The sequence below is a fragment of the Acomys russatus genome, chromosome 1, assembly GCF_903995435.1.
Source record: "Acomys russatus chromosome 1, mAcoRus1.1, whole genome shotgun sequence".
Classification (NCBI taxonomy): Eukaryota; Metazoa; Chordata; class Mammalia; order Rodentia; family Muridae; genus Acomys; species Acomys russatus.
Window position 1 is genome coordinate 62,820,660 of NC_067137.1, and position 13,846 is coordinate 62,834,505.

The 13,846-nt window shown below is 37.4% G+C and overlaps 1 protein-coding gene across 3 annotated transcripts in view; it reads left to right on the top strand.

Annotated features, from left to right (window-relative positions):
* The window catches only part of G2e3 (G2/M-phase specific E3 ubiquitin protein ligase), a 34,257-nt gene extending 20,913 nt beyond the window's left edge, over positions 1-13,344 (top strand). For 2 of the 3 annotated variants that reach the window (XM_051145748.1, XM_051145757.1), the window contains exons 11-15: positions 171-475; positions 3,154-3,335; positions 5,706-5,878; positions 11,745-11,935; positions 12,768-13,344. In XM_051145748.1, coding sequence (XP_051001705.1) covers positions 171-475; positions 3,154-3,335; positions 5,706-5,878; positions 11,745-11,935; positions 12,768-13,030 — 1,114 coding nt within the window. In that variant the 3' untranslated portion in view covers positions 13,031-13,344. The remainder of the gene's footprint in view (positions 1-170; positions 476-3,153; positions 3,336-5,705; positions 5,879-11,744; positions 11,936-12,767) is intronic. The other variant, XM_051145764.1, reaches the window with a different exon arrangement.
* Positions 13,345-13,846: the final 502 nt, after the last annotated feature.

Sequence of the window (13,846 nt, forward strand, 5' to 3'; positions counted from 1 at the left end):
GTACTCAGATAGATGCTTTTGTTTTTGTGTCCAGTATCATAAAAAGAATATCTTTCTAAACTTAAAAGCAGAACAAAAGAAACAAACGAAAACCCTGCCACTTTTAATGTTCTATAACTGCTGTTTCTCATAAACTACTTTAATATTCTTTATTCAAATCTGTTTTATAGGCAAGACAGCAAATTTAGGAGAGACATTTCAACAATATTGATAGAGTTAGGATTCCAAATTAAAAACAAAGCTAAGAGATTATACATCAGCAAAGCCAATGTTTGGAGGAGTGCCTTAGATCAATTCCAGTGTCAGAAGTTTAATCCTTCACACACCATTGAAGTAGTGTATGTTTATGGAAATGAGTTTGGAAGAGACCGTCCTGGATCACAGCAGGAATTTCTGAGTCACTTAATGCACCATCTTGAGAATTCATCAGTGTTTGAAGGGTCCTTGGCAAAGAACTTGTCTCTAAATTATCAAGGTAACTATTTTTATTATTATACATTATGAAGTTAGCATGTATAGCCAAAACCCAAACCAGCTACTTGGTTAGAATTAATATTATTTAGGTCTATCTGTAATAGTTTACCTTTGTTGTTTAAAAGTAAAGATTTAAGCATATCTAGGGTTGGAGAGATGGGTTAGTGGTTAAGAATGCGTGTTCTGTTTGAAAAGACCCATGTTCTGTTTCCACTGCTCACATCAAGCAGCTCGCAACGACCTGTGACTCCATCTTCAGGGCATCTAACACCTGTGCCCTCCTTGGGCACCAAGGCTCTTAGGCACTCACATAACTTAATTATGCAGGCTCATAATAAAGAAGTAGTTCTTGTATCTGTACTGTAGCAGTATGCATAATTGTTTCATAACTAAATATGTTTTTAAAAACTTGATAATTTTTTAAAGTTTCATTTGACTAGTGTCACCAGATGAAATGGATAGGTATTTGGCCTCTTCCTGTTCATTCTGTTTAGTTTTTGGAGATGGGTTTCTCTGTTTAGTCTTGGCTGCCCTGGAACTTGCTGTGTAGACCATGCTGGACTTGAACTCCAAGATCAGCCTGCCTCTGCCTCTAGAGTGGGATTAAAGGCGTGCGCCCCCCTAACCAGCCTTTGTTCATTCTTATAATTAAGCACTTTGTGTGTTTTTTTAACAACATGGAATTTGTGTTAAACCTGTTTTAAGATTCATGTGTAACCTTTTTTAAAAAACACCCTAAGGCTCAGCCCAGAATATTGGGAATGTGAGGCAATTGTGCGGCTACTGCCCTGGAGTTGAGACTTTGACACATACTTTATATAGGGTTTTCTTTTAATGATTTCATATGTGCTTTTCTGCCTTAAGTATTGGTGAAGATCTATTTTGCTTGCAGTAAACACTTAAAAACAAGGAGCAATTCAGTATTTTTTCAACAAGGAAATTGAAAAAAAGAGTGGGAGCATTTATTACACTTCACTTTCTTTATCATTGCCCGAAGCATGATTTTTTCATTTATAGTATAAACATTGTAGTTCTGCCACCACCCCTCATACGTTCCCAAATAGTGAGTTGTTACTCAGTGTGGCACAGTGGGAAGCGCAGAGATAGAAGCTGTAAATCCTGAACTCAGGTCTGTAACTACCTAGTCCCTTTCACTTCAAAGATGAATTACCCTCTCTGGATGTCGGTTATTTTCAGGTGCAAAATGTAGCTGCAAATAAGATTATTGTTCAAGATACAATATTATCAATGTCACTAATTATTTTAGAAAACTAGTATAATTGTAAATGAAAATTTACATATCTTTCTCACCCGTCATAGTTGATAAAATATTTTGAATAGCTTTTTTTCAAGTATGTACAGTATTTAAATCTCACTTTTAATATGATAATTAGTAATATATAGCAACAACCTTAGAGAATGTTCATATCCTTTGACTCACTTATTTCGTATGTATGAATTGATTTGGTAAAAATATGTATTTGAACTAAATTATATAAAATGGTAGCCAGTAATAAGGGATGCTTTGTACTGTAGTATATTCTAGTCTATTGCATCTAATAGCTGGAGTTTTTAACTAATTTTTAAAAGTTTGAGAAAATTTTACAACCTAGTACTTGGGGAAAAAATAGAGCCAAACTATGTATAAAAGTAAGCCAGAAGATTTACACTTAACTACAATACAATTAATTATAGTCACATTTTTAAAAGATTTTAATTATTTCATGTGAATGAGTGTTTTGCCTGCATCGTCCATGCACCACTTGTGTGCCTGCAAAGGTTGGAGAAGGCCGTCATCTCCCCCTGGAATTGGAGTTAGAAGGGATTCTTAGCTACCATATTGGGGCTGAGAACTGAACCCTTGTCCTCTGTGTCTTATCTCCTGCCTCTGATTATAGATATTTTATTTCCCCAAAGATTTACTGTTGATATAATGTTATTGTGCACTGTGTAAATTTTACACTTGTTCATTCAAATGCTGATTTCCCTATCCCATTATCTGTTTTCAATCTGAATATGGCATTGTAGTGTTTATTGTAAGTATCTCCTGTGTAAGCATGCTCACCATCTGTTCTCTATTTTGCCAATAAATGCTAAGCAGCCAATACTAAGTGATAGAATAGGGTAGGGCATCCGATTCTAGTAGGGGGAGGAAAAGGGGAAGGAAGTGGGGATTGAGCCACAAGGAGATGTCCAGGAAGCATCAAGAGAGGATAGTTAGAGTGAAGTGAGAATTAAACAGTGCAAGATGGTGGGGGTTTGGCTGGGCGGAAGCTAGACTAGCATGGAGGTTTAGGGTGGAGTAGTAATTGCTCGGTATTGTGCTCAAGGCTAATTAATTAAATAAGCCATACTCTCTCTGTGCTAGTTGGGTAATTAGTTAGCTAAAGATAAACGGTTCCTGTTGTAATTTTAAGTATTTTTGTTCGTATTAATAATCATTTTACAATTTACATTTTGTTCTACAATAGGTTATTTATATCCAAGTAGGATGCTTTAAACAGATTTCTGGGGAAGTCTGTATACAGGATGGTAGCTTCTTATAGTTATTTTACAAATGTTTAGATTTTTAAATTACTTTTTGAGTATGTCTTTGTTTTTAAATGATGATTTTCGTAAATATTCTGAAATTCTTAAATATCTTGAAATTCTTCAATTTATTTTCACCTGTGTTTACAGCTCTGAAAGAGAATCATTACTATGAAGCTGGCAGAATGATTGCCATTTCTTTAGTTCATGGAGGTCCTGCACCTGGTTTCTTTTCTGAAACTTTATTTAACTGCCTTGCTTACGGACCAGAAAATACTCAACCAATTTTGGATGATGTTTCAGATCCTGATGTGGCAAAAATTATAATGAAAGTAAGAAACATATCTATTTGTTGAAGTATAAATTACATTCTCACTGCATTTTAATATAAAGATAGATTTGTTATGCTTATCCAAAGAGTTGAGAACCAGTTTATAAACCAATATAACTCAGCTTGCTTGAACATGTCTATATAAGCATCACCAATTTAAGAGTTCAGTTGCTAACCTGGGCTACATAGTGAGACCTTGTCTTAAAAAGACAAAAACATAAAGCACCCAGAACTGTGCTTGATAGTATTAAATAGCTCTAAACAAATTTAAGCAAAGTCTTGATGGCTCATCTCTTTATGGGAGTACAGGGGCTACTGTCTTTAAAATCCAAAATGGGACAATTTGGGGGAGAAGCTTCGGGATTTGGGGTTTTGTTTGTTTTCACAATGAATTCAATTTATTATGAAATATACAGCTATGCCGAATAATTTCTCCTTTTATCAGTTTTGGTAAATTATGCCTACAAGGAAATCTGTGCGCTGGGAAAATGGCTCAGTTGGCAAACTACCTGCATGCAAGGACAAGGACCTGAGTTCAGATCCCCAGGAGTAAGGTAGCTCTACGCTCCAGGGTAGAGGGAGCAGACACAAGTGGATCCCGGAAGCTCTCTGGCCAGTCAGCTTAACAAAATTGGAGACCTTCTGGTTCAGTGAGAGACTCTGCCTCAAAATATACAGGTGGAAAGTGCTGGAAGAAAGTCACTCAGTGTGACCTCAAGCCTCCTCATGCATGCAATACACAACCATCCAGAGATGTTCACACCCAGGCTAACACCAAACACACACACACACATACATACACATGCATGCATGCATGCATACATGGTCTTTTTGCAGATTTTAACTGATTAGCATAAATGGTCATCCCCAATGCTTTCTGATGTCAAGATTTGTATTGATATTTGCATTGATCTTTAGTTCCTGATAGGAATAATTTGTGTTTTCTATCCTCCTTCATAATCAGACCTTGTATCATTTCCTAATCATAATAATATTTTCAATAAATTAACACTTGGATCTGTTAAAAAAAAAAAAAAAGACAAAAACAACAAAGAAAACAAAAAACCCATAAAAGTCAGATAGCCAGAGATGAACATTGTGCCATGTTTAATGTTTATAAAACAAGTATTTGGTTTACTTAGATCTACAGTCAAAATGGCCGAAGCTTGGTAGAGACAGAGGCAGGGACGTTCCTTAATGTTCCCTGAAAGCAGATAAAATAGCCTTCCCTGGAAAGGTTGATCTGAGGAGGAGGCGGAGTCTCACTGGTCAGAATGTTGATTCTTCCTCCTCTAGGTAATTAATGAAGAGAGATCCCAGGGTTCTCTGAAGGAACAGAAGTGATAGAATGAATGTGTGTGTGTTCTTGTTGTCTCTCTCTATATACAGCCCTGGATGGTCTGGAATGCACTATGTAGAGCTGATGGCCTCAGAGACCCGCCTGTGTCTGTCTCCCTAGTTCTAGAACTGAAGGAATGCTACCACAACTAATGGGGATTGAACATAAGGGAGATTTAATTAGGTTGCCTTACCAGACGTGGTTCACATAGTCCAACAGTGGTTCTCTCGCACAGCACAGGCAGAGAGCCCTGTGGTTGTTCAGTACATACGGCCTTTTGTGGTCCCAGTCTGACACTGGTGTCCTTAATCTTCTTAAGACATAGCCTCCTCAGATGAGCATTCATGTAATATACTGTCATGGAGTCAGACAATGTTTGAGGTATGCATAAGAAATTTTGTTTTGTTTTGTTTTGATTTTTTTTAGTTTTAGGGTAGGGACTATCAAATTATAGCCTGTAGGATTTACTGGGTGTGACATGTGTTCATGTCATGTTGTACATGTGGATGCCGGAGGGTATCCTGTGGGAATTAGTTTTGTCTTCAGTTGTGTCGTTTCCAGGATGGGAAAAAGGGATTTCTCTAATAATTACTCGGCATAATTTTACTATACCCTGTTGTACTGAGAATTGAATATAGGACTAGAGATCTGATCTGCAGCTAAGTGTACATACTGTGGCCTGGAGTGGTGCTGCATGCGAGGAATCCCAGCACGCGGGAGGCAGAGACATGTGCATCCTATAATTCATGATCACCCAGGTCTTCATAGAGAATTCTAGGCAGGCCAAACATAGTTAGACCCTGTCTGAAGAAACGGAAACAGGTACTGACATTGGCAGAAGATGGAAATTAGTTGCCAGTACCACCTCACCAACCACTTGTAGCTCCGAATCTCTACAGACACCGGCACTCACAAGCACATGCCTTCATATACACAGCTTTTAAAACTAGAATATAAAATGTGTATCATTTGAATTGTAGCTATTGCTCAGAACAAATGGGTAACGTGAGTGTATTTTCTCATGTGTTACAGATAAATAATGCAGCCAATATGGAGAGTTTAAACTCAATAATAAATGAATGCTATAACTACCTAGAGTTTAGTCGATGCTTAAGACTTACAACAACATTAAGTGATAAATACATTTTGGTAAAAGACATTCTCTTCTTCCATGTAATTAAGAGAGTCGCAGCGCCCTTTGAGAGGTAAGTTATTTGTTTTTATGGTAAAGATTCTATTAAGTTACTCTTAGTTTATTTGGTGATAAATATAAATGTTTAATTCCAGAGAATATGACTACTCCATAGCAATGTTTAGACATCCCTCTCCTTTGTAAATTTGTTTTTGTTTTGTTTTGTTTTCTGTTTTGAGACAGGGTTTCACTGTGTAGTCTTAGCTGTTCTGGAACTCACTCTGTAGACCAGGCTGGCCTTGAACTCAGAGATCCACCTGCCTCTACCTCCTGAGTGCTGGGATTAAAAAGGTGTGCCAGTATGCCTGGTTCATTTTCTGTTTTATTGCTCTTCAAGAATCCATTATTTTGGTATCAATTTGTCTTCCGCCATAGTCAGTTTCATATTGGTGGGCATTTGGCTTTTTAGCACTGCAGTTTAACAAATGACTTAAGTATATCCAAATATTTTCTGACTCTAAGATTGTGAATATTATATATTATTTTTAATTCTAGTTAATATCCAAAATACAAATGCATTTTATTAGAAATGTATTTCTAAACGATATGCTTACATATACACATGCATACATACACACACACACACACACACACACACACAGCTTTCCTCTAGTACTTCATTTATTTATTAATAGATCTTTATGCTAAGAGCATAAAGTCATTATCATTCACTTGTTTTTTTCTTTTGATATAGATGAGTGCTCTAGATCACCCTATTAAGTGTCTTTAAATTAAAACCTGAATGATAAATAAGAGTTGCAGTTTCAAGAAACAAAGCTCAAAACTAATTCTACCTTTTATGTTCTTTTTTTTAAAAGGCCTAAAAACTATGAGAATTACTGAGGTACCCAGAAGCTAAGGTTAGCCTAGCCTCTCCCCAGAATAAGGGCTGGTTGGGACCAAGTAAGAACAGAGGTGACCATTTCCCACACAGAGCTGTAGGGGAATGTCTCCTGGTTTTGACTGAGGAGACACACATGGGGCTTGGGTCAGTGGGAAAAGGAGCCTTCTCCACTACAAAAGGAAATGAAGTGTTTTCTCCATGGTGGTTAATTATTCATATTCATGATTTGCAAACATAGCAGATCTTAGTAGGCTTCACTTTGACACATGCTCTCTCCTCCCTTGTTAATCCGTGTCTGCCCTTTCCCACTTCATCTTCCTTTTCTGCTTTTACTCTTTTATACACCTATATTGTCTTGTCATTTTTTCTATGGGTATTTTGAAAATATCCAAACTTCCTTTTTTGTCCCAGCTTGAGTTTTTTTCGTTGTTGTTGTTTTTGGTTGTTGCTCCTTTGGTTTTTGCATTTTTATGTACACCACCAAGTTAACCATCATTGAGCTTGGAATTGATAATACTTCTGTTATGCTAGTCGTACGTTGAAATGTCTATTGCTCAAGCTTATTGGGAATTTTGAGATAAAGCGCTTCCCACATTTGAGTGGAGAGCAAGTATTAGGCAGACTAGCAAAGGAAGGATTAAGATAACAGAGTATTGGTGCAGTGATTGGAAAGGAAAGAACAATGTAACAGAATGAATCAGAAAGTATTTCCAGATAATGGTAGTCTTAGACTTGTTCTAGGTAAGACAATACAAAAGTTCTTTTCTTTATTCCTACTTAGTACAGTTTCAAAGCTCTGTACACTATATATATACACACATGATGCCTTTGAAACGTTGAGAAATAAAGGCAACTTTTAAATTTTTTCAGTGCTAGTGATCTAGCCTACGACCTACAGACATTGTAAGCCAGAAATACTCTTTTTGTTTGTTTGTTTTTTTGTTTTTCGAGACAGGGTTTCTCTGTGTCCTTGGCTGTCCTGGACTCGCTTTGTAGACCAGGCTGGCCTCGAACTCACAGAGATCCACCTGCCTCTGCCTCCCGAGTGCTGGGATTAAAGGCGTGCACCACCACCGCCCGGCTGCCAGAAATATTCTTGATTGTGGTCTTTCCTTTTTCTCCGTTTGTGTTTGTGTGTGTGCTTGTGCGTGCATGCACTTCCTTTCGCATGTCTGCCTGTGTTGAGGCCAGATGGCTGTGTTGGGTGCCTGCCTTCATTGCTATTTTCTTACCCCCAGAAGACAGGACCTCTCCATAAACAGGACATTTCTGCTAGACTGGTTGACCAGGAATCTCCACAGTTCTGCCCATCTCAGCACCCTTTTCTTGAGTGTCTGACTTTCTTTTCTTTCTTTTTTGTTTTGTTTTAAGCCCTGGGTTCTGGAGCTCTTAACCCAGGTCATCATGCTTACGGATGAGCCAGCACTTTGCCCACTAAGCCACCTCCTCAGCCCCAGTGAAAAGGTGTCTGGTGGTTTGAGTGGGAATGGGTTCCATAGGCTTATCTATTTGAATGCTTGATGCAGTGGTTGGCCAGGGATGGTTTGGGAAGGAGAAGGAGTGAGGCCTTGTTGGAGGAGGTGTGTCATTGGAGATGGGCTTTCAGGTTTCAGAAAACCTCATACCCTTCCCAGCATGCTCTGTTGCTTCCTACACTTCAATATATGAGCTCTTTCCGCTGTTTCTGCTACCATACCTTCATCCCACCATCATGGACTCAAACCCTCTGGAACTGTAAGCTCTGGTAACATTTCTTTATACGTTGCTTTAATATTGCAACAGAAAACTAATGAATGGTTCCCAGGTAGGTTTTAATTTCTGTGATAAAGTGCCATGACCGAAGAGTAGAGGGATGTAAGGATTTGTTTGAACTTACAGTTTACAGTTCATCCTGAAGGGAAGTCATGGCAGGAACTGGAAGCAGGAACGGACAGAGACTATGAAGAATGCTACTTACTGGCTTGCTCAGTTTGCTTTCTTACACACTGCGGACCACATACCCAGGCTTGGCATGGTGCACAGTTGCCTGGGCCCTCCCACATCAATCATTAATCTGCCTGCCTCCATCTCTTTAGGACCTGGATTATAAGAGTTTTGTGTGCACTCTGGATTAAGCATGCAAGGAAAATGTTCTTAGCAGACTTTTCCAGGCCAATCTAATCGAAGTATTTTCTTAACTGAGGTTCCCTTTTTCCACATGGCTCCAGCTTCTGTCAAGCTGGCAAAAAAACTAACCAGCCTGTGAGATTTTAAGAATACTTAGAAGTGGTGGCATACACCTTTAGTCCCAGCATTTGGTGAGGTAGAGGCAGGCAGATCTCTGTGATTTCAAGTCCAGCCTGTTCTACAAAGAGAGTCCATGTCAGCTAAGGCTACACAAAGAAGCCCTGTTTCAAAAGACAAAAACAAAAACCAACAAAAGTGAAGTACATTTATCAGTGATAGGCTGTTGAAGAGATAATCTGGAGAAAGACAAGGAAGATCTGCACAAAGAAATTGAGTAAGAAAGTAGCATTGAAGTTGAGTAAGAACACCCATGGGTGTCCCCCTATGGCAACATCATAGAAAATGCCAAAATTCTTCAGGCCCAACAATTCCTATACGTGGTGAGATTGGAGAAGGCTGGTTTATTTTAAAGAAACTTTGAATAAACATGCCAATGAAATAATTATTTAAATTACATGGTAGCTTGCAGCTTTATCTTCTTGGTTTTTAATGTATGCTTTAGTTGTTTCACAAAAATATTTTTTTAAAGGCCAAGTTTAATTTGGCTGTAATCTACTTCAAATGTAAGCGGAAGCTAAAAGTTAAAATCAAGAAAGAAGTGCAAAAGTTGTGGGAGCCATGGTAACGAGTCTGAATTTTGTTTTGTGACCAGGGTGTGGATTAGTTTTCTGTGACTGCATGTTAAACTTTGGTTTATGTGCACATGCATGCATCCATCTACTGCTGTACCTGTGTAGAGGCCAAAGGACAACTTCACCTCATTTTTTGAGGAAGGGTCCCTCAGGCCTAGAACTCCTCCCCAGGGGTCTGCCTACCTCCATCTCCTTAGGACTTGGATTGCAAACAAGAGTTTTGTGTGCACTCTGGATTAAGTTTGCAAGGTAAAGATTACTGGTTGAGCTCTCTCCCTAGCCCTTGAATGGCTTAAAGCAGCAGGTGCCTGTTACCATAATTCTTGAGGACAGAAGATTCAAGTATATAGAGCTTCAGTTTTTCTGAGATGTTGAGGGGAAAAAAATTGTTCTGGTATCTGACAACTCTAGGCATTACTTGGTTGATGATTCTGTAACTTTGATCTCTTGACTGTCCTGCCCTTAGCCTCTACAGGTGTTTTCTCTGTGTCACTGCATTTAGGGACAGGACTAGTATCTAAACTTGATCTCATCTCAGAGTCTTCACCATTACTTCCATGATGCTGGTTTTGTTTTGTTTGCAAATGAAAGAACTAGGGAATAGGATATTGGAGATCATCACAAAACTTCAGTCAGTCACGTTTTATTCTGGCACATTGCTGTGCTAACGGTGTGGAAAATGTACTTGGGAGGTTTATTCACTTGTTACATAGTCCCATGATAAGTATTTTATAATAAAATTGTAGTTAAGGTATACTGAGAAATTTACAAAAGAGATTTCAGAATAGAAAATGAATAGGACTTTATAGTTATGAAAAAGGAGACTTAAAGTTGACCTTAAAATTTTGCTATGCTGAAGTTTAAGTAGTAGTACTATTTATTATTATTTGTGGTTCATATTTTAGTGTTAATGTGATTTCGTTTCTTTAGGGGGTTTCTGTTAATACTGTTAAACTGGCAGTGCAGTTTCAATATAAAAATTTGAAAGAGGATCCAAAAAATTCATCCTCTAGTAGTGTGTTTAGGTCCTCCTGAGAAACTTAGTAGAAAATGAAATCAATATAGTACATTATCTGAGGAGCAGTCTAGAGAATCTGATCTGACGGGCAATAACATCATTTTTTTTGCATATTATTGTAAATTTACATCTTAAAACACTTGTTTTTTCTGTCCTGCATTCTTGTGGATATTTTAAAGCATTGTAAGTCTTTTAGACATATTTCTGTTTTATAAATAAACATTTATTTTTCTGCCATGTGTGTTAAAATATCTTCCTTTTTTAGTGTCAAATTTTTATGTAGTTAAGGCTTATTTCTCCCTTGTTATTACTAGATGACTTTAATAGACTTAAATTTCATATGTGCATATAGTGTGCAAAAATAAGCTTCTCTGACCAAGGTTGAGAGCAACCTAAATGTTAGTTTGACCACATGACTAATTGGCGAAATAAGAGTAGTTCCCTTCTAGGGGCTGTGGTGTGAAGTTTTGATCTGATCTTAAGTACTAGTACTAGTTATCCCTTATGCAAAGCAAACCTCAAATACAAAATGGTTTGTCATCCCCAGAATAGCCTTGCCACTGTGGTTCCAGTGAACACATCTGGCCTCACGTAGGTTATTGTGGAGTGTGTGGTCCAGTGCTGGCTGAGACCATTGATAGCGTTTCTCCCTAAGCACTCTGCTGAGCACCTTTGGGACTGTGAAAGCTCATCAGCAGGGAGGTAGTTTCCTGTTAGGCTGGAGACTGTGATTTCCCTGTTTCTTGCAATCAAGGTTCATGGTCTCTGTATCAGTAGGGTCTTAGCATATAGTTGGGTAGGCAACCAAGAGCACTGGCATTAGGCATTGGTTTGCAGCTCTCTGAGCCAGCCTACTTACAGGGAATTATCCCTAGGGTTTTCATTTAACAACTCTGTAGTATAGGAATAATTTGTCCTATCATGCAAGATAATATACTACTTTCAGTAAAATACAATTTTAAAACTAGAAAGCCAAGTGATTTAAAATAATCATTAATCGCTTGTTGATTTGAAAGTATATCTTAGAGGGCATGTTGTAGTTTTTGTTGGTCTGTTTTATTTTTTTGTTTGTTTTAACCATATATTTATAAAATACTAAGTAAATTTGCTATAAAATACACATGTATATATATATTGGCTCATAATTTCTCTCTTCAAGTTTTAAACAGGGTCTGAAAACACTTGGTGTTTTAGAGAAAATTCAGACTTACCCAGAAGTGTTTTATAACATCCTCTGTAATAAACCTGAGAAACTGTCTGCAAAATCCCTTTGTGAGCTCTTCACAGTCCATGCATTCACAGATGTACAAACTCTGAGGTTTTGGAACAGTTACCTAGAGGCTGTAGAGGGTATGTGAAGTTTTCTTTCAATATGTTTATTGTGGTTTTGCTCTTGCCATTAAGAAGACTCAAATCTGTTATAAGTATTTACAAAGGAAGCAACCGTAAGATAAAAGTGATAAGAAAAGTCACCCAATACACTTATAAACACATACACAGTTTAAGATGGAAAGCAGCTTTCTTTCTTTCTTTCGATTTTATTTATATAGGATTCTGCCTGCATGTATACCTGCATGCCATAAGAGGTCACCAGATCTCATTATAGATGGTTGTGAACCACCATGTGGTTGCTGGGAATTGAATTCTCAGGACTTTTGGAAGAACAGCCAGTGCTGCTATCCTCTGAGCCATCTCTCCAGCCCAAAAGCATTTTTCTTAAAACAAAAACCTGAGACTTTAATTATGGACGATTGTAACAGCAAGCAACAGTCTTAAAGCTAATTTCTGTTTCATCTTTTTCATTTTAGTGTCAAACTGAATTCTATATTAATTTTCATTATTCCATTAGTATTTGTTAATAAGTATTAATGCATTTTATAAAAGGAAATTTTTACTTTCAAGTAAATTTAGAAATTTTTGGCTTTTACTATTTAGTTTTTTTCATCATTTGTTAAGCTAGCATATTAATGATTACATAAAGAAGTCTATAATAAATGGGCTGACTCTGATTATTTTTAGTTCTACATTGATATTTGCATATTGCATGTCCTACTTAGCACCTTTGTTTTAGTTTGCCCTAGGTAAGTGGCAGAATCTGTTACTTCAATATTCTTAGTCTATGCTGCCGATAAGATGTTTCGTGGATTTAATTTTCTTTTCTCTTTATTTGCTAATTTTTCAGGTGGTAAATCTGCAACAACAATGGAAGACATTCTTACTTTTGCAACCGGTTGTAGTTCCGTTCCTCCTGCTGGGTTTAAACCCTCCCCCTCAATTGAATGTCTACATATGGATTTCCCTGTTGCCAACAAATGTAAAAACCGTTTAACTCTACCAATCTCCACCACATATAAAAAGTTTCAAGAAAATATGGATTTTGCCATAAGGGACTCTCTAAGGCTAGAAAAGGAAGAAAGATCTCACACGCACTACCTTGGACAATAAATGTTTCTTCTAATGAAGAAATGCTTCTTTAAATGCTGCTACTGATAACATTGTATTAGTCATCAATTGATAACTTTCTATTAATCATGGCTTTTGAACATTCTGGCCAGCTTTTTGGCCCTACAGAATTTATGGCTCTCATAAAGGGATGGCTTGGCTTCTGAACCACTGAAGTTTGTGTCATGGCATTTCAGTCATATTTGGTGATAGTTTTCTATTACTGTGCTTTTGTATTTCACAGCTTCAATATGGATATTTTTAGAATGGTTGTACAAACTGTTCAGCTGTCCAGGTGCTCAGCTATATTAGCGTGACATGGAGAAAGCGTTCCCTTGCATTTTATGAGTTAGAATCACTGCTGTAGGGTTCTTTTCTAATTTTGTGCAGTTTCTAATTTTTTGTTTTGTGTTTTGTTTTTTTCTCTACATACTCCTGGTTGTCCTGGAACTGGCTATGTAGAATTTCTTTACTTTAAAACATTAAATAGAAAAGTTGGTTAAATCACCTCATCTCAGAAAGCAGAAATTGTATAAAAAGCAGAGCTTTTTACAAAGAACTCTGAGATCTATGGGTACTCCACAAACTCAAAAGCATTGAGATGTTTTCAGAAGTGCTTGAAAATACCTTTGAATATTCATATTGTCTAAAGCATTGTACAGTCAGCATGTCTCATGTATACAATCACCCAGGTGTCTGAATAATCTCTGTGCATTGTCATATGCTTTGGCTACGTAATAGCTATTTATTACCAAGATTGTTGTATGACTGATAAGACCTCACTGTAGCATGCTATAGTTACCATCTTTGCTTTCAAAA